General features: G+C 45.5%; 2 protein-coding genes across 2 annotated transcripts in view; both read left to right on the top strand.

Moving 5' to 3' along the window:
* Positions 1-10,713: 10,713 nt before the first annotated feature.
* LOC109266130 (RNA polymerase I and III subunit D) lies at positions 10,714-12,375 on the top strand. Its single transcript, XM_019447898.2, has 2 exons — positions 10,714-10,822; positions 11,797-12,375. The coding sequence occupies exons 1-2, from the start codon at positions 10,797-10,799 to the stop codon at positions 12,170-12,172; spliced, it is 402 nt and encodes a 133-aa protein (XP_019303443.1). The 5' UTR covers positions 10,714-10,796; the 3' UTR covers positions 12,173-12,375.
* The window catches only part of LOC128776435 (protein POLR1D-like), a 48,771-nt gene continuing 38,920 nt past the window's right edge, over positions 10,715-20,565 (top strand). Inside the window, exon 1 of the mRNA XM_053900695.1 lies at positions 10,715-10,822. Coding sequence (XP_053756670.1) covers positions 10,797-10,822 — 26 coding nt within the window. The 5' untranslated portion in view covers positions 10,715-10,796. The remainder of the gene's footprint in view (positions 10,823-20,565) is intronic.

Genomic DNA, 20,565 nt, shown 5'->3' with positions numbered 1-20,565 from the left:
AGAGTCACTGAATTTTTTTTAGTCCTTTCTGAAAAAAGCTACCAGAGGATTAAAAAACATCCAGACTCACAGCATAAATCCTGAAAGCTTTCTTAATGCTATATACCTCTCAAAGGTGGAAAACGTTATTCAAATGTGTTGACAAATGTACTCAATATCTGGAAAAAGAAAAGGTCAGAAACCTAGAAAAATTCTTTTTAATTTTTAACAAACTCTGAAATTAGTCTATTGAAGTCTCAGTGTATCTCATCTATAATGAAAGCACAAAGCCTAAAATTAGAAAAATTAATGAGGGTAATAAATATTTCATATGAGATCTAATTGTTATGGATACTTTGGAAATCTTATTAAACGGCTCTGACAGAATGGCCTGACGAGGTAGGCTCAGCACCTACTGACCACAAGCATCGCACATTTGTAATAAAGAGACAGAGGATGCAATCACCTGCATTCGGATACTTGGTTTCTTCCCAGGCATTTTACCTTTTACTACAGCTAGTCCTAGACTACTGACTACAGTTTCCTAGACTACAGTTTCCATACTGGTGACTCAATACGACACTACCATTTGAGAACCGTCTCCTGGCCTAATTACTCACATCAATCCCCCCCCATATATTAAATTCAATTTAACATATGGAATTAAAACGATTCCATATATTTCAGACCTTTTCCTCTTGTTTCCATGCGCAAAGTCTCAGAAGTATGTTCAAAATAGTTTGTTTGGACCCTTATCTTATACCATATCCAAAAACTGATTCAGGTGGATTAAAGGCCTAAAATTACAAAGCCCCTCGAAGAAAACAGGAGGAAAGCTTCAGGACAGTGGATTCGGCACGGATTTCTTGAATACAACACCAAAATTATAGCAACAAAAGCAAAAACGGACAAATGGGACACAGAATCACATTTGTCACATCAAAGGACACAATAATGAAGCGAAAAAGCAACCTAAAACAGGGGAAATATCTGCAAAGAGCGTATCTGACAAGTGGCGAACACCCAGAATTATAAACAACTACTACAAATCAACAAAAATCAAACAGTCCAGTTAAAAAATGGGCCAAGGACTTGAACAGACATTTCTCCAAAGATGAGCTACAAATGGCCAACAACATAACGAGCGGATGCTCAACGTCACTAATTATTGCTAATTACCAGAGAAAGCAAATCAAAGCCACAATGAGTTGTCACTTCATGCCTGGTAGGATGGCTATAATCAAAAAAACAAAACAAAACAAAACAGAATAACAAGTGTTGGTGAGGATGTGGAGAAACTGGAACCCTTACATACTATTGGGGAGACGGTAAAATGGCACAGCCTCTATGGAAAACAGTATAGAGTTCTAAAGAAATTAAAAATAGAATGACCTTATGATCCAGCCATCCCGCTTCTGGTATTTAAAGAATCAGATTCCTAAAGAATTGAGGGCAGGGTGTCAAAAAGATATTTGCACACCCATGTTCAATGCAGCGCTATTCACGACAGCCAAGAGATAGCGGCCAGCCAAATATCCATCAACAGAGGAAGGCACAATGTTATTAATATTACACCATCTTAAAAAGAAGGAAATTCTGTCACATGCCGTAACACAGACGAACCTTCAGATCCTTACACTAAGTGAAATAAACCAGTCGCAGAAAGACAAATACTGTAGGATTCCACCTCTATGCGGTATCTAAAGTATCCAAATCCACAGAAACCAGGGGGGGTCAGGGAAGGAGGAAACAGGGGCTGTTGTCTAGTGGGTATAGTTTTAGTTTTGCAAGATGGAAAAGTTCTAGACCTCTGTTGGTACAACAGTATGAATATACTTAACACTGCTGTGGTACTGTGCACTTGAAAATGGTTAAGGGGGCAAATCTTAGGTTCTGTTATTTTTTGCCGCAAGAAAAACTGAAGCAGTATAAAACACTCTTGTTAAATTATTATTTTGATAAGATTCCTTTTACTCTAGCCCCTGAAAATTTAGGGTCTGCATTGAGATATGCTACTTACAAGGGTAAAATATAACCAGATTCCAAATACTTAATAGGAAAAGAAGTCAAATATCTTACTTTTATGTTGACCACATGTTAATACATTTTTAAAAATATTGTTTTAAATAAAATATAACATCAAACAACAAAAAACATTTTGTTATTCTTTTTTTTAAATGTTTATTTATTTTTGAGAGACAGAGAGAGACAGAGTGTGAATGGGGGTGGGGGAGGGGCAGAGAGAGAGACACACAGAATCTGAAGAGGCTCCAGGCTCCGAGCCGTCAGCACAGAGCCCGACGCGGGGCTTGAACTCACAAGCCGTGAGATCACGACCTGAGCCGAAGCTGGACGCTTAACCGACTGAGCCACCCGGGCGCCCCAAAATATTTTGTTATTCTGCAAGAAGAATAACTCGAGGGGGATGTCAGTGGAGCTCTGTTTTAAAGGTTTCAGACTAGAGCGTATTTAAGCTGATACGGAAAAGCCGGCAGGGGGAAAGGGATTAAACACAGAAGGGAGTTAACCAAAGACAGCCTCTCCTGAGAAGGACTTTGAAGGATGGGATCAAGAACACGTGTGGAAAAGCTAGCCTCCCACAGATCTGACACTTACGTACATCAGCTGGGAAGGGGAAGGACAGAAACCTGAGAGATCAAACCAGATCGTTTATGAGGTGGCCAGACTACTTGCAGACTGCAGAAGTGGGGCTTGGACAAAAGGGTTGGTCAATGGGGAAGGTCTGGAACAACCCATGAGGGATGAAGAACGGAGTCCTTACTTAGGGCCAACAAGGCCTACGTGATCCGGCCTTGCCTCCCTCCCTGGCCTCATCCCAGGCCTCTCTCTCCTGGCTCTCTCGTCCGTCTTCTCGTCCTCCTTCAAAGGGCTGTCTGTCCACCTCTGACTGCTTCTTTTGAGGAGGGTTTACCTGTGTAACACCTACTCAGCCAGGTATCTGTTCAGAGACGAATTCCTCGGGGACCGTTTCCGGAACATCGAGCTCCCCAGAGCCTGGTTCCCCTCATTTTATCCCCAGAAGACACCTTACAGCAGAGCTACCCGACAGAAACAGGGTGTGAGCCACACGGGTCATTTTAAATGTTCTTGTAGCCACATTAAAAAAAAAAACAGAAAGAAAAAAAGAACAAGTGAATGAATTATTTTAATATTCTAGTTAACCCAATATACCCAGAATATTATCACCTTATCTCGACATGTAAGCAATATAAAAGCTAGAGATATTTCACCTTAAGCGGAGGCTAAGTCTCCAGAATCTGGTGTGTGCCTCACACAGGAAATCTCCATTTAGACTGGCCACACGGGCTAGTGACCACAGTATCGGACAACATAGCCCTACACTCTTCCTCCAAAGCGCTTAGCGTACTTTGTCACCGCAGCGAGTGCCATCACTTGATGAATGTGCATCTCCTCTGGAAGGTAAGCGACGAGGGAACATTCTCAGCTCAGTGTCCGAGAACTCAGTCGGTGCCAAATAAACACAACTGACCGGGGGTGGGGGTGGGGGGTCCGAGAGCCAGTCACCTGCATGGAGAGCCTAGCCTTTCATTGGTGTTACCAAAGCAACTCAGGGAGAGAAGGCAGAGCGAATGGAACTGGGACATGATCTGGCAGGCACAGCACTAAAACAAGTTCAAGAGAGGCAGAGGTGGCACTGAAAGCATATTCCAGGTGCTTAACAAGGGACTCCAAACTGGACAGAGAAGACCTCCAGGCCAACAGATGTTAATACAACGGGGTACGGGAGGTGGGGCGGAACGAAGAGACTGGCAAGCGGTCTCTGCGAAGAGGAAGGGCACTGTAGTATAGAGTGTGGGTGTGAGAAAGCTGGAAGGAGAGGAGAGAAGCTGTGGTCAGAGAACAGGATATATACACTTAAGATTTCTAACGTGGCAAGTTTGGAATAATGTTAAAATACAGTAGAAGTGAAGGTCACTGGCGCTGAGTGAAGGTACTAGAAGTCAAAGGTATCAGACACCCTGCTTGGGATGATTAATAACTTGACTGAATGTCTTTTAAGATTTTAAGTTGTACAAGGGCAGAGAGGATCTTCTGTGGCCCATACAGCCCAGTGCTGATCACATCAAGTATGCTTATCTGAATACAGTCAAAAGTCAAAGTTCAAACGTTAAAATCATGTGAAAGAAAAGTAGCAACGGTCACACAGCAAAGATAAATGTGAAGGACTCCAATTTATTTGCTCAATAATTATGTAGTTTGACCGAACAGTGTTAAGAACTCTGATGATCCACTAACTTTTTAGATTGGTAGCCAAACTCCCAATTTGGAGGTACAAGAGGGTGGCGGAAAGGATATAAATTATTTCCCAGACTTACTTTTGTCTATAAAACAAAGTAATAGCCAACTGAGCCTTTAGAAGCTTTATTGTAGCCACTTTATTGTAGTGACTTTATTTTACGTGAGATATAGGTCCTCATAACTTGGATATACACATTTTTTACAATGGTTCCTATTATACACTTGCCCTATTAGGGCAATTTGTTATTTTAAAAGAACTCTAAGAGGAAAAATTAAAACCTCATTTGTTTTACATATGGAAGTTGGTATGCTTTTTAAGTGGACACGTGATTGTTTATTGTATTTTACATATAGTAAACAAATATATATACTACATATACACTTGTATATATATTGCATATCGTTTTTACTTGCCTAGTGCCTATCTTCAGCATTTTTTTTTCTCTTTCTTGTTTCTCCTACCCCAATTTTGAAAAAAAATTTTTTTCCCACACATAACTTCTCCACTGAGGGATTCTGGTTGTCAGAAATAATAGCCTAAATCTTGAGGCTGGAAAGATAAAGGTGTAAGCTATGCTTAAACCCTCTCTGCCCGCAAGACTCTTATCTTTTCAGCTTTTCTAATTAAGACTTCCGGAGTTCAGCTAATGACCAAGAGAGGACAAAGTTATGACACAGCTATTTCGGTTCAACTCTGAACCAAGCAATAACCCTGCGAAAGTCTGTCCCTCCCTCCCACACTTCACAACTAATCAAAGTAAAATGTGAAAGAGGAAGGACTCATGTCAATAATTACAGCAGTAGGTACTAAAATCACTGAATCAGAAGAGCCATACATTCTGTTAAGAGTTGCCCCATCTTCCCGTGGGTACACGAACCGCTTCAAGCTTCCTTGCTGGCTCAACTCCCTCTTTTGTTTTCCTTCTGACCAATGATTGTTCCAAAGGTTCAGAGAAATCTGTGAGCCAAGACATTTCAAAGCCAACGGATCCATTTCATTCATTCATGCATACATTACTGTTTATGATTCTGAGCGCTTAGGAACTGCTCAATAAGCCAAACAGACGGGATCCTTGCTCATCTGAAGCATACTTTCTAAAGAACAGAACCTACAACGCCTGCCTCTTTAAAAGCATACTAACTCGGTGACAATTATTGTGATGTATATCATGAGCACTTGCTTTTTAAAAAATTTCCCTCAATAAATTTTTGTTAGACTAATACACAAAACAGTTATTTCTTTGAATTCCACCAGTGAAAAAACTTACATAATCACAGATTTTTCTGCTGTTTTGCACTTTCTGAGGAAAAGAGGCATAGGAGAGGAAAACTAAAAGGGATTTTCTTTGCAAATTTCCCAGGCCCTGTAACAGGGTCATTTTAGGCCTAGCAAAATCTTCTACAACCATAATTCAACATTCAATATATACATATGTGTACATATACATGTATATGTAAAATACATGTGTGTGTATATATGTATATTTTGCAAGTCAAATTATACACACACACACACACACACACACATTTTTTTTTCAATCAACACTGCTTCCTGAGTGGAACCTATGAAACAAGTCCTTTGATTCTTCTAGAAACCTTGTTGGATTTTGATATAGGAAGGTGGGCCTTGAATGAACTTTAGCCCCATAAACAAAGAAAAGTTAAAAGACACTGCATAATAAAAAAGATTTTAATTTGGGGTGGGGGGGGCGATTAGAAAAGAAAGAGGAGGGAGAGAAGGACACAGAGCCAACCAGAGTATAAGAGCCCGGAGTTCCCCTGTGACTGTGGCCAAAATGCATTTTAAGAATAGAGGGATGCCTGGGGCGCCTGGGTGGCTCAGTGGGTTAAGCGTCTGACTTGACCTCTGGTCAAGATCTCGAGTTTAGTGAGTTTGAACCCCATACTGGGCTCCGTGCTGACAGTTCAGAGCCTGGAGCCTGCTTCGGATTGTGTCTGCCTCTCCCCAATTCGCTTGCTAGCTCTCTCTCTCTCTCTCACATACGCACAAACTGAATAAACATTAAAATAATTAAAAAAAAAAAAAAAGGATAGAGATATCTAATACACAGTATCCACACTCCTGGCACCGCCGTGTTATAAATGCCTCCCTTTTCCCCAAATCTTCCAAAAAGCTAACCACACCCACAAAGGATTTGTGTCAACTCTTTCTCTTTTCCATTCTTTTCCTAGCTCCTGTCCAGCACATCTATCCAACATCTTCATCACAGATATCTCAACCGTTCATTAGCACCTCACTGGACTGGCCTAAAACTAGCTATCTTCTCTTCCCCATTTCTACCAGCAGTTGCTTTTAACTGCTCCTTCTCATATCTCCCAACCTTCCGAAACAAGCTCATTCGTGTCGTCATCGCTAAAGGAACAACTAATATTTATTGAGTACTTGTAACATGCTAGGTAGTCTGCCAAGGGCATTACGTGCGTAATTTCACTTGATCCTCAAACCCTACTAGACAGGTACTGTGATCATTTCCTAAATGTTAGGAAACCAAAGCTCAGGATGGGAATTCTACAGGGTAAGCAATGGACTTCAACTCTTGCACCCACTCCACGGCCAGCTTAACCAGTACACTCCAATGACTCAGGTCAAAAGACCTAGGAATCCTCTCTTATTAATCACATCTAGTCACTTACCTAATCCAACCAAATAAACCTCCTCAACACCATGATAGCTCTTCCTCTGCTCCACTGCCTTCAGAGTAACAGCTAGCTAGCATCTACCAAATCCTCACTATGTGCCAAGCACTGTTCTAAGTAATATACGTGTTTTTTTCCCCTTTTATCCCCCAAACCCTATGAAATGAAAAACCTAAAAAAGAAAGGGGTTACGGAGTGAGTGACAGAACCAGATTCAAACCCAGGCAATGCGAACTGAGAAGCCCTGAGCCCTTAACCCCTAGAGTGTAACGGTTCCCTCTTTGTCTCCCATGTGGACCCCCACCATCCTCCAGACGGCTGCAGATATCTTTCTGGAATACAAATGTTATCAACACGTTCTCCTACTTAAAATTAGCAGCTCTGTATCACTGAGGGGATCAAGTCCAACTTTCTTAATTTGGCATATAGAACCCTTTATGTCTCTGTTCAAGTCAGTTCAACAAGTGCTTGAGTGCCTACTGTAATCAAGGCAAAGTGCTGAGTCGTCTGAAAGGAGTAATATACCAACCCCTGACTACTACCCCAGCCCCAAACGTTGCGTTCCTCAGCCAGAGACTCCCTGTGGATCTCATAAAGCAACACCCTACACGTTAGTCTCTTTGCCTGGAATGTACCAGGCAAAATTCCTCAGCAACGTGAAGCAGAAGTGCCTAGATGAGGCCTTCCCTAGCAAACCTCAGTCAGAAATGCTCCCTTTTGTAAGTCCCCACAGCACTGTGTTCAAAATATAGTGGAACAGGTATGGATCGACTTCCAAATAAGACCGTGATCACCTTCAGGGAAAGAACTGACCCCTGCCATCAATGTCTAGCAGGCAGTAGGCACTCTATCATGTGCTGAACAAATAAAGAATGAAAATGTTCCAACCTGATGAGGAGAGAGGAACAAGACACCCAACTAGGAACCTTAATACACAAGGGGGCCAAATTAAAAGTAGTGTTATTGTACTTCAGTTCTGATTTGGCCTACATTTTACCCCTCTGGGAAAACCCACATGTGGGACTTCAAGCTAAAGAGGCAAAACTTCTGTTTTCCAAGGCTCAACAAAGCTTTGACTGGCCAAAACAGATACTAGATCAAAGTCCATTTTCTAAAGGACTGTGAAGGTGGGAATCAAATGTGTCAAAAGAAAATAAATTGATCTACTGAGATCCAACTTCATCAGTGCTGCGTCATAGTAGGTGCAAGAAAAAAAAAATCAAAACCTGTCCTGGGACAAAGGCCAATTGACAAATAAGTCCTACCGCTTGCGAGAACGTGAAATTCTTAAAGTGAAGGCAGTCCCCATAAAGCGGAGTTCACAACTGTCTTCTGCCACTGCTTTACGCTCAACTTCTGGTTTCTGTGATTTAAAGAGAAGCATCTATACAGTTAAGCCCATGCCCGAGTGTACTGTAGCTCCGGGCAGATACGAACGTCTTGATTCCTAATGTTAATTGCAAACTGAAACATCACAAGAAACACTGCGTTCGTCAAAAGTCCTTCGCCTGAAACATATGGCATAAAGCTTTGAAAGCGAGTGATGTCTTTCCTGAACGGTGCTTTGTGTGCAACTGCTTCCAAATGGAGATCCACATTTTGAAACTACCCCCTCGGAGACGTGTGATGTCCCACCCGCTCCAGCCTCAAGGGAAAGGTGAGAATTCGTAGGCAACAGGCTGGGACGGTGGGTATCTCTCCCTATTCCTTTCCCGGAGAACAAGATCCAACGCAAGGCAGTTAGTGCCACTCTCATTTACAGCGCGCGCGCGCACACGCGCGCGCGCGCACACACACACACACACACACACACACACACACACACACACACACACACACACACACACACGACATAAGAAACTCATGCCCACCTCTCCCCTCCTGAAAACAGCAAACGACGCGAGGATCAGCAACACTGCGGCCGGAACCACCAAACGCCAACAGCCGGGGGCCTCCCGCCTCTCCCAGGCGCCTGGCCGGCGGCGGGCGCCCGGCGCAGGACAACCCGTCCCCTCCTCCCCGGACGAGCGCGGCCAGCCCCACAGCGGGTCCGGGTCCACGTCTCCCGCAGCCCGGGCGAGCCAGGAGCAGAGCCGCGGAGGTCGGCCGCCTCGCCCGGCGCGGCGCTGCCCCGCACCCCGCCGCCGCCCGCACCTGAGGCGGCTGCCCGGGACCCGCGACAGGGCGCGGGGCCAGGCGGGCAGGGCAAAGTTACTCACTGGGAAAGCGCGGCCGCCCGGGGCGCGCGCCGGCTCCTGACGCCGCAGCCCAGCGCCAGCTCCGCTCTCCGCGGCCCGCCGAGGGAGCCGGGAGCCAGTCGGCCTCCGCTACGCGGGGAACCGCCGCCGCCACGGCCGCCACCGCGGATTTCCTGGCAAGAAGCAAACTCTGGCCAAGACTTCACTTCTCAACCGCCCCTGCTGCCTTCCCGGGGGCGAGCGCCGGGGCCGAGCGGCCCAACCCGACACGCGCCTGGGCCAATGGGCGGCAGCGTAGGGCGGGGAGGAGGCGGGCCAGAGAGAAACTCCGCTTATCCCAGAGCTCGGGGGGCGGGCCAGGCCGGGGCCGTCACTCCCGGGTTAGAGTGAGCCCACTCCGCCCTCGCCGCTGGCCCTCCCCCCACCCGGTCTCGGCTGTCCCCGCCGCTCGCCTGATCCCCCCGCTGAAGACACGCTCAAGAAGTGCCTCTGCGCTCACCGCGGACCGCCGCGAGGAGACTGGAACGGCTGGGGGGAGGCAGTGAGCATCTAGGGGAATCGGGTTGGGGGCAGGAGAACAGGTGGCGCAGGAAAGCAGAAATATAGGTGTGTCGGGGGTGAGAGGACTCTGGGGTAAGGTGGTAGGGACAGGGGGGCTGACCGGGCCGAGAAAGGCGAGGGGAGTAGGAGATCGAAGAAGGGAGAAGGGTTTTTGGCGAAGAAGAACACCCGCGGAGAAGAGAGAGAGGAGAGGTACAAAGGAAAAAGGAGGGCGGGGAGCGAGTCTGGGTGGTGAAAGGTTGCCGAGGCGGAGGCAGGAGAGCACCTGGGAACAAAGGTAAGAGGGAGGTTCTGCAGGTGAAGGAGGTTTATGAAGCTAAAAGGGTAAAAGGAAAAGGAAGTGCAAAGCAAAGGAGGGCGTACGTATTCCAAGTGTAGGAAAGATCCTAAGAGAGAAAGGGCGGGGGCAGGGGGGAGAAGAGCAGTTTTCCTTCCAAACTCTCCTCTACGAACGCTTGTCCTTTGACCCATTTGAGGTGTGCAGCCGCAAGGTCCCGGATGACGCAAACTCAGACTTAAACCCATCCTATTCTGTTGTAAAATTCATCAAGGTGTATCGATCAACTATAGTTTAAACCTGCCATCCCATGAACACCACCCCCCTACCCCCTTCTGGCTTGGGGTCCCGCCAGGGAGTAACACGGGTGGAGCGGCAAATCTTAAAGGCCCGATTCCGCCCTAAGAAGGAAGGTGATTTGGGGGCCGACAGGTAAGGCCCCGCCCCCTTCGCCATCACCTGGGGTAAGGTGCCGAGGGCTGAACCCAAGCGCCCACGGGCGGTTCTCGGCCTCGAGAGGGGACGGGAGCCCGACCCCACCTCTCCCCGCTGGCTCAGCGGACAGACTAAGCTCCGGGAACTCCAGGTGAGCAACTCGGACCTCGCCGCCGCCCTCCTCGCGCCGGGGGCGGGGCCTGTGGGCGGGGCCTCCGGGCGGAACGTACACGCCCCGCCCAGCGGCTGGGCAGTGCCGCGCCGCTGCGGCTCCTCCTCCCTCCTTCCGTCTTCGGCTCCTTCCGTCGGTCGTTCCTTCCTTCCTGCTCCGCCTGCACGTTTCGCGATATGGGTTAGAGCCTCCGATCCAGCAGCACCACCTGAGGATCCCGGAAGCCGCCCCCGCGATGGAAGAAGACCAGGAGTTGGAGAGGTAACGGCCGTGGAGGCGGGTGGGCAGTGGGGGGGGGGGGGGGGGGGGGAGGCGGGCGGGAGGAGCGGGCCGCGCCCTGCGCCCCGAGCGGGTGGCGGAGGGGCCGGTGGTCGGCCGGGGCCTCCGCCTCCACGGCCCGACCAGACAGCGAGCGCCTGGCTGGGAGGACAGGGGAGGGGAGAGAAGTGGGCGCCTGAGCGGGGAGAGGGGGCCCCGACTGGGAAGAGAGGGGAAGACACATGGATGTTTTGGAGTAGAAACGCTCAGTACCACTAGATGTCCTGGAGGGAGCACAAGTTGTGAGGCCGGACTTAAGTCCCCACATTGCCCCACCCCCAGTTAAAACAGCGAGAGTAAATAAAGCTAACGTTAGATCGCGCACCAGGCCACTGTTCTCCGAGTGCTGCTATTGGTGCGTTCAGTCAGGCCTAAGCCCCTGTAACTGCGGTCCAAATTACTCTGTGCGCTCAGTTCTCTTCCTCCCTCCTGCTTGATTTACATATCCCGGAATTTCCATTCTAGTTAATCTCCTGAAAATGGAAACCATAGTGGGGCCTGCACGATGGTAATCTACAGTCTGTTTTTAAAAAGATCTATGTTTTTCTACGCCTTTAAACATTTCTACGCCTTTTCATTCCCTAGCAGAGCCCACCCTGTTGTAATCTTATCCCTTCCTTATGACTGTGCCAAAAGAAGATTTTAACAAACATTTGTGTGTTAAGGGGACTCCCCTGTGGCCATGTGGACGGTCCGATGGGGTGGGGAAAAAACCGGAGGCAATAATTACATACTTACTGATAGACTATGTGGAGGCAGGAAAATAAGGGGCTAATCCTAACAGTTCTGTGTAATTGGAGTGCATTAGAGTATAATGTGTTGCCAGTGTGATACAGTAAATGCAAAAAAAAAAAAAAAAAGCTAGTTGCAAAACCATATTCAGTATGATCTCATTTTTATAAAAAATATGTGTGTAGAAAAATATCTGGATTGAAGACCTCAATGGCTGAAGGCGAGAGGAAGACAGCCCTGGAAATGGTCCAGGCAGCTGGAACAGATAGACACTGTGTGACATTTGTATTGCACGAGGAGGACCATACCCTAGGAAATTCTCTTCGTTACATGATCATGAAGAACCCGGAAGTGGAATTTTGTGGTTACACTACAACCCATCCTTCAGAGAGCAAAATTAACTTACGCATTCAGACTCGAGGTACTCTTCCAGCTGTGGAGCCATTTCAGAGAGGCTTGAATGAGCTCATGAATGTCTGCCAGCATGTGCTTGACAAGTTTGAGGCCAGCATAAAGGAATATAAGGATCAAAAAGCAAGCAGAAAGGAGTCCACATCCTAGTCCCTCACGCACTATACAGGGAGGACTGTCCTCTAGGATATTGTCTTCGTGATCTGGCAAAAAACCCAGAAATAGAAGTTTGTGATCACGACCCGATGTGTCTTCAGCAAGGCGTGCTTCTAGCTCTTACCCATTACAGCTGTTGGAATCCCCGCAAGAACCTTTGTATTCATCTAATAAATTCCCTCTTTCATTTAAACGAATTTGAGTGGTTTCTGTTGCTTCGTCTGGAAGATTGGCTCTTTCAGGGTTGTTTGTTTTTCTTTTAATTGAGTCAGCAGTGAAAGTAAGCTGTGAGAAAATTACAGGCCTTGAAAGGACTTTGATCAAGGGAATTCAAAAGAATATGCAATATGCATTCATGGCTGTGATTGGGGGAGAAGGAGAGATGCGGTGGAGCCTGACCCCAGCTAGACTGGGATTGGTTTAAAAAAAAAAAGGTGGAAATGGGAGGAGGGTTTAGCTTCTTGTTGGATACTTTTTAGTAATTCATGGGAGAATTGCATTCTTTGCTATGACTTAGGTCGGGCAAGGGGCAAGGGTGGGGAATAATTTGAAAGAATTGTGAGAATTATGGTTTCACAGGAAGGTTAGGTAGGATCTAGCACGATCTTTGTGGCAGCATTTATAGGATAGATACCAGTTTACTGCTTTAATTTCAGGACACTAATAAAATATTTTGTCGGAAATGATCTAAGTAGGTCAAGAGAGTTTATATTATAAAAGGAGGAAACTGGAGTGACCAGATAACATTTTCAGTCCTTAGGTGGGTATCTAGGTATAGCCCAAGGTTGCATTAAGGATGGGGAGAAGGAAATTCCATGTTGGGAAAATGATTTTTTTTTTTTAACTTAAAATATTAGCGAACCGCTTCTAAGCTGTCCTGTTAATCTCATCAACCTCGTCTCATACATGTCCTACCCCACCTTGACTCTTCATTCACCCTAAATCTCTGGCAGCCTTTGAACCTGAGCACCCCGCCCCCAGCACTCTTTGCTTTGGGGCCTTTGTTTTTGCTGTCCCGTCTTCCTGGAACACTTTTACCCTGCCGTACTCTAGGAGAGAACTTAACATGTCCGACTCCGTACCCTAGTTTGGGTAGTTGTGTGTGCTTTCGTTATACTCTTGGGTTTCCCGGTCTTGGATTTGCTAGGCTGTTGTTAGCGTTTATGCTGTCTGCCCACTGTACTGGCTTGCAGCACAATGCCTGATAGACAATTAGACGTTTAGAAATTCCGACAATTAGACATTTCGAATTTCTAATCTTGGTAAGGAAGTCAGGGAAGCTCCTCCAGAGATTACAGGAAGAGGAGGGGCTAGCTGCAAAAAACGAGAGAATGCATTCTGGTGGAATAGCTGTGCATAGGTCCTGAAGCAGAAAGCTGGCGGTCTGAGGAATTAAAAGTATTGAAAGATTTGCTTCTCGGTAGCATGGTAAGCAAGGAGGAGAAAGAAGGGCCTACGCTATGGATTTGGTAGGAAGGAGAGCTGGGGTGGTAAGGGGTTTGGGTTTTAAGTACAATGGGAATGACATCTGAATACTTTGATGACTGTAGAGGAGTGAGTTGTAGAGAGGCCAGAGTAGAAGCAGAGAAGCTGTAAGAGTGTCATTGGCCTGGAAGGGCAGCAAGCTAGCAATGGACAAGAGAGGGTTGATTTGAAATACACTTGAGAGCTGAACCTCAGGAATCGGATGTGGAAGGTGAGAAAACATGACCTCCGTCTAAGTTTGGGGCCAAATTACTGAAATGGGAAGCTTAAGGGGAGACATAGGTTGGAAAGTGGAAAAGGTAACTGGAATCAAAAATTCCATTGTGAACGTGGTAGACGGTAGATATGTGAGTTGGAGGCCCTGAAAGATATTTAAGTTAGAGACTTTGTGAGTTCTTCAGATCATGCCACCAGGGTTGTGGGATCGAGCCCTGCATTGGACTCTGTGCTGAGCGTGGAGCCTGCTTAAGATTCTCCCTCTCTCTCTCTCTCTCCCTCCCTCCCTCCCTCCCTCCCTCTCTCTCTCTGACTCACTCAAATTTTAAAAAAGTGAGTTGTTGCCATAAAAATGATGTATGTATGTATTTCTATGGAGAAACTGGAGTCTGATAAAAGAAGTGGGCCCAAGACCAAGCTCTGGGCAAGCTCAGTACTAAAGATTGGGTATAAAAGTAGCAGCCAGTGAGGTATAGAAAGTAGAGTCGTGGAAGCCAGTGCTTTCAAAGAGGGAAAAAATGGCATTGAATGAGTCACGTGAGGACAGAAAAGTGCTGATTGACATTAACAGGTTGTTGGGCACTAGGCGTATTAGTTTAGTGCCTAACAGGGCTAAACGTTAGCACTCACTATATCGGAAAAGGACTTAGTTTGGGTTTTCCAATCAAGCAAGTACACTGTAGGGCACTGACGAGCTGAATGTTACTGGGAGCGGGGATGAGGGAAGGTCAAAGTCATAGGGCCAGGATAGTGTTCTCCTAGAGTGATCCAGAAGAGATTCTGGAAAGCCAATGTCACTGCAAGGAAATTAGCCCTTGAAGATGCAGGGAACGTCTAAGAGGATAGGTGAGAATCAAAAACGTTTGCCTCTGAGTAGTCCTATGGGGATGGGAAACAGGGTTATTTAACTGAAGTGTAATACCTCTGAACCAAGACCTCCAGGAGATGAAAGCAAGGCTTAATTAGTGGACATAGAGGTGTAGGATGATGATCATAGACTGAAGTAATTAATAGCAGTACATGTGGGAAATGCCCTCACGTGACTACCTCCATATCACGTGGCTTCGTTGCTCCGAAGAAGATTTATCATCACTGATCTTGCGGCTTGCGATCTTGAATCTGCTTAGAGTGGCCGTAAATGCACAGGTTGATGCAAAACAGCTTTAGAAAGGCAGATGGGTGGAAGGAAAAGACTGAGGGCAGGACTGGAGGGGTAACCAAGAGTCGGGTACGAGTGGGAACAATCTGCATAAAGTCTGTGGCATCTGACAGAAGATTGAATTGGTCCTTAAAAGGGTAAGGGAGATAAACAGGAGTCAAATATATTTATATATAAACTGCGAAAAAATAACTTGATCCGTACCTCTGATTTGCTAATAGCTTTTCACTGAAACGAATATTAATGATTTAAAATCAGAAATCTCGTTCAGCTGTAAAGCACTGTGCCTTTTAAAGAGCCAATCATTAAATAAAGTGATTACATACCAAAGGCTTTTAATAAATAATAATTTGAGTACTTACACAGCACTTTCTATTTTCAAAGCACTTTACAAACTAATTATTTATAAATTGCATATAGCTGTAACATCTAAGTGCTCTAATTAGTTGGTATAACACACAGGTGCCTACAAAGTCTCTGTAGGGATAAAAAAAGAAAAAAGTGTACATAAAAAGCAGACCGTTTAGTGCCATTCTGACCAAAGAGTGTCTCGCATTTCTAGAAATATGAGACCATATCGAGTTCTATGGCCCACCATTCCCCACCCTTCTTTTTGTTTCCTTGAAACATTAAAATTATAGATAGTCCCCAGATCACTAGACAAGAATCTTTTTGTCGGCATAATCTTCTGTAACATCCCTTAGACTGGACTCCTAGGAAGTATACCCAAATCGACCAGTGTGTGCTTTCAAATACTTATAAAGACCCCAAATCCAGCCTTTTGTGCTTAGATTCTTGGGGGGTTTTTTGTTGTTCTCTATTTGGAACTTTATAAATTATCCAGGAACAGTTATTGTGCGATTTGCAATTTTTTAATGAATTCTTTCCATATCTAAATTATCGGGGTCCATATTGTACAGCAGATACGGACCTAGTAGGGGCACAGCCCTAAGAAATGGTGGAGTCTGTCCTAAAAAGCCTGATGTGGTTTGGAGAGGGCAGACAGAGTTATACACGTGAAAAAGGAAACAAATTGCGTTTACGATGAAGTGCTTTAACGTGCAGTGCAGAGTATTATGTGCTGAACACAGACCGGAATGGGAGAGAGATGCTCCTGAAACAAGGATTGTTCCATGAGCATCCACTCTGCCAGCCACATCCCGGGCACTGCGGATGGCAAACAAGACGGCCATAGCCTGCCTTCCAGCACCTCATGGGGGATTGAAGGTGGCAGACCTGAAAAATAAATAAGAGTGTTCCAGGATAAGTCGTTTTCTCTTTGTCAGTATAAAGGGGCCATTAAAGATTCCTAAGCTTGGGGACACCCCCAGAGTTGTGTTGTGTTTTGTTTCATCCATGCCTGTGCAGAATGGATGAGCGGAAGAAAACATTGTAAGACAGTGCATTAGGCGGCATTTATGTAATGTAAGGAGAGCATAAGTGTAGGAATGGAGATAGGAGGATAGGAAAACTGCTAAGAAAGAAGGAAAATACTTGGAGACAGATTGTGTATAGCGGTAAAGGTAAACTAAAGATTGCAAATGGCCCCATTTCCGTGTCTTTTACCCCTTTGTTTTTCTCCCACTCCCTCACAACCGAAACCAGTATGGCGGGATTTATCATCTCCGCTCCTCCCCAACTTGTCCTTGCTTACAGAAGTCAGTGTGCACCTCGCCCTTACCTCGTTTCCTCGCTCGTGTCGGAATTCACATCTTTAACAAGGCTGAGAACCCAGGGCTACAGGTGACAAGATTGGGGGTGGGGAGAGGAGGTCAGGGCACTGAGCGGACTGGCTCTTGCTGCTGCTGGCCCTCAACAAGTTGCTCTCCTCAAAGGGAACCTTCCTGTCTTCCTTCCTTCTTTCCTTCCTTCCTTCCTTCCTTTCTTTCTTTTTCATTCATTCATTCATTCCATAAATATTATTGAGCACATACTATATGCATGCACAGTTTAGGTAGTAGGGATATAGCAGGGAACAAACTGACCCACAAGCAGTTTATTTTTTAACAGCGGATACATAAAATAAATACGTGATGTGACTTAAGGTAGTGGTATAAATGGAAAAAGAAGGATAGGGATGGGAAGGGTGAGAGAGTGAGTAGCTAGTGAAGGCCTTTCAGAGAAGGTGACGTTTGAGCAGAGAAATAAAAGAGACCAAGGATAAATGAGACTGTACCCAGAATTTTCTAAAAACTGAGATGATTCAGCAGTGAAAAAGCTAAATTATGAACCTCTTTAAAGGAATAAACTTCTCCGCATTGTGTGTTTGTGTGTGTGTGTGTGTGTGTGTGTGTGTAGTTTTTATCCGTGTCTAAAATTATATCACTTATATGTGCATGTACTTACATAGTAAAGAATAATTATAGGAAAGAATATTCAGTTACTGGGACAGTAGGATATTGTAAAAGTTTTAGATTGGCTAATACATATACATTTAGATATGTATATGTATTAGGGGAATTTATTTTAATGGGCCCTTTTTCCTTTGTGTGTGTGTGTGTGTGTGTGTGTGTGTGTGTGTGTGTGTGTGTAAGTATATCTTAGGAGGAGAAACTGATGTGCTCGGGATCCTGAATATCTTTTAGCGGATGAATTAAGAGGTTGCATTTTTGGAATCATACCGCCTGGGTCTTGGCCTTGGCCCAAAGACTCTTTAACTATGTGGCCTTGGACAAGTTATTTGACCTCTTTCTGTCTGAGTTTCCTCATCTGTAACATTGAGATAACAATAACACTTGCCATATAGAAATATAACTATTAATTTAGATAATCTATCGAAAGTGCTTAGGGCATATCTGGCCCATAGAGTATGCTGTCAATCAGCGTTAGTTACTAATGTTATTATAATACCAGTAACGTGTCAAACAAGCTGATTTCACTCATTTCTTCCAGGTGACAACTTAAAAGCAAAAAATTGCTGTTATTTTTGTTTCCTCTAGCCCAGGGCAGCACTATAATACAAATTTGTGGAGCCCTGTATGGAAGGTTATCAGTCTGCTAAAGCCATTGCTTTCAAGAAAGATATTTTAAAACAGCATTCCTATTTATAGAATACAGATAAAAAGCGAAGAGAAATTGTGTTTCTCCTCTTTTCACAAAGAAATTAAGATGGAGCATCCATAATCTTTTCTAAGCTTCAAGACAGAGGTTAATAAGCCAGAAGGGAAGCACGTTCTATAGCAGATCTGGTTTGGTATGAGGTATCTGAATAAGAAACCAGGCTAAGCATAAAATTGCTTGAAATAGGATATATTGATATTGTATCCAATAATACAAACCCTCAGTAGGTTCCCTGTTTGTTATGTAAGGCATTTAACGTATGTCAAAGAGAAAAGCTACCTGTGTGCTTTTCTCAGTTTGCCATGCGGATTTGAGTCCAACCTCAAAAATGGTGTAGATGATGCCTCAACCAATTCTATTAAAAGAGCTCCACAAGAAAATCAAACCTCCTAGAGCGTCTAGCAGATGGAGACTGCACCGTTGGCTTAAACAACATCTTGGGGTTTGGGTTGGGTTTTTCTGTTTGTTTTTGTTTTTGATCCTCTTTCAAGAGTGAAAGAGGCTTTCTTTCTAGAGGCCTCCTTCCAAAATAGTACTGTGTGGAAGGGTAAGAACCCTGAAGTGGGAGGCCTGGTTTAAATCTTGGCTCTACCATTTTCTAACTTGTGAATGCAGGAAAGTGTCTTAAGATTCCTGACCCCCCGTTTCCTTATCTGTAAAATTGACTAATGCTAATACCAACTTTATAGGGTTGTTGTGAAGAATGAATGAAATACGGCACTCAGCACGGTTCCTAGTGTACTTAAATACTCAAATACTAGCGATTACTATTACTGTTCTATTGGTTATTGTTTAAGCCAATTAGTGGTGATTCGAATAGTGGCCTTCCTCCTATTGGTTATGTCTCGTTACCCGTGACAGACCTCACTGGCCTTCTCACTTCTTTCCTTATCCGCCTTGCTTCTTTCTGTGTCAGAGCCTTGGCACTCGCCCCCTATTTCCCTACACTGTCTTCCCTTAAGTCTTCCCATGGCCTATCCCTTTTCAAGGTAATTTCCTTAGAGAATCATCCTTGACCAATGTATTACTTACCCGATGCTGCGTAACAAATTGTCCTAAAACTTCGTGCTGAGAACTAAAACCATGTCTCAGTGTCCATGGGTCAGGGATCTGGCTGGAGCTTAACTGGACGAACCCGACTCACAGGCTGCAGTCGCCTGGAGGCCAGAATGGGGGGTGACTGACCTCCAAGCTCACTCACCTGAGGCTGCCTCCTGCCGTGGCCTCTTCCCCCAGAGCAGGGGAGGGGCCAGGAAGTAGCGCGCGAACCCAAGATGGAAGCCGCAGTCTTTTTATACCCTAATCTTGGAAGTGACATTCGTCATTTCTGCCCCATTCTCTTTGTTAGAAGTGAGTCTGTTAAGGGGCGCCTGGGTGGCGCAGTCGGTTAAGCGTCCGACTTCAGCCAGGTCACGATCTCGCGGTCCGTGAGTTCGAGCCCCGCGTCAGGCTCTGGGCTGATGGCTCGGAGCCTGGAGCCTGTTTCCGATTCTGTGTCTCCCTCTCTCTCTGCCCCTCCCCCGTTCATGCTCCGTCTCTCTCTGTCCCAAAAATAAATAAAAAAATAAAAAAAAAAATAAAAAAAAAAAAAGAAGTGAGTCTGTTAAGTCCAGCCCACGCTGAAGGTGGGATTATACAAGAGTGTGAAAATCAGGAGGGCGAGAGCCTTAGGACAATCCTTACCCACCACTGCCTTCTCTAGAACAGCAAGAGCACCTACAGACCAACCTCCGTCGTTTTCTACCCACTGACCTGACCTTGCTTCATCTCTGCATGGTCCTCCTCACCAGCTCACGTCGTACTGTGTATTTACCTGTTTGTTGTCTAACTCCACTTGCATACAGGCTCCCTGAGGGCAACGGCTTTGTCCCTCTTTGCCTTTGGGTCCCCAGCACTTGAAACCATGGCAGGCCCGTGTAGGCATTCGTTAATATTCAGTAAACGAATGGCCCCGAATGATTGAATGTCAGCACCCGTATGACTGGCGCAACAGGGAGGAAAGGGAAAACTGCAGAGAAAAACTGAGGGTTTGTAATGACGTTATTTTGTACACCCGTCCGCTGACACACACTCAGAGAAGCCACCACAGTAACAAGCCTCAAGAAAAAAAATTCTTGGGCTGCTTGGCCGGCTCAGTTGGTAGAGCATGCGACTCTTGATCTCAGGGTCTTGAGTTCAAGCCCCACGTTGGGCGGAGAGATTACTTAAAAGAAAAAAAGAAAAATTCCTGAGTGAGGCAAGAAAGCATGCCTGTCCTGTGGCTTCAATGGGAGGAAGAGCTGAGGTGATTGGCATCTTAGCCTAAGTAATAAATAAGGGCGGTTGTGCGTTATAATCTATTTCATTAATGTCTTCTCTCCATCCCCAAGAGCTTTGATCCTACCATCCCTTAACCACCTTTAGCTCATGCTTCAGTTCTCTTTTGTCCTATTGGTCTGAAAGAAAAGGCAGCATATATCCCACTTGA

This window comes from Panthera pardus, unplaced genomic scaffold, assembly GCF_024362965.1.
Source record: "Panthera pardus isolate Hobbes unplaced genomic scaffold, ASM2436296v1 HiC_scaffold_1, whole genome shotgun sequence".
Lineage (NCBI taxonomy): Eukaryota > Metazoa > Chordata > Mammalia > Carnivora > Felidae > Panthera > Panthera pardus.
This window is presented reverse-complemented; position numbering and strand designations above follow the sequence as displayed.

Coding starts and splice junctions, on each gene's coding strand:
- LOC109266130 (XM_019447898.2), top strand. CDS start 10,797: ATGGAAGAAGACCAGGAGTTGGAGAG. Junction 10,823..11,796: donor GAAGACCAGGAGTTGGAGAG/GTAACGGCCGTG, acceptor ATATGTGTGTAG/AAAAATATCTGGATTGAAGA.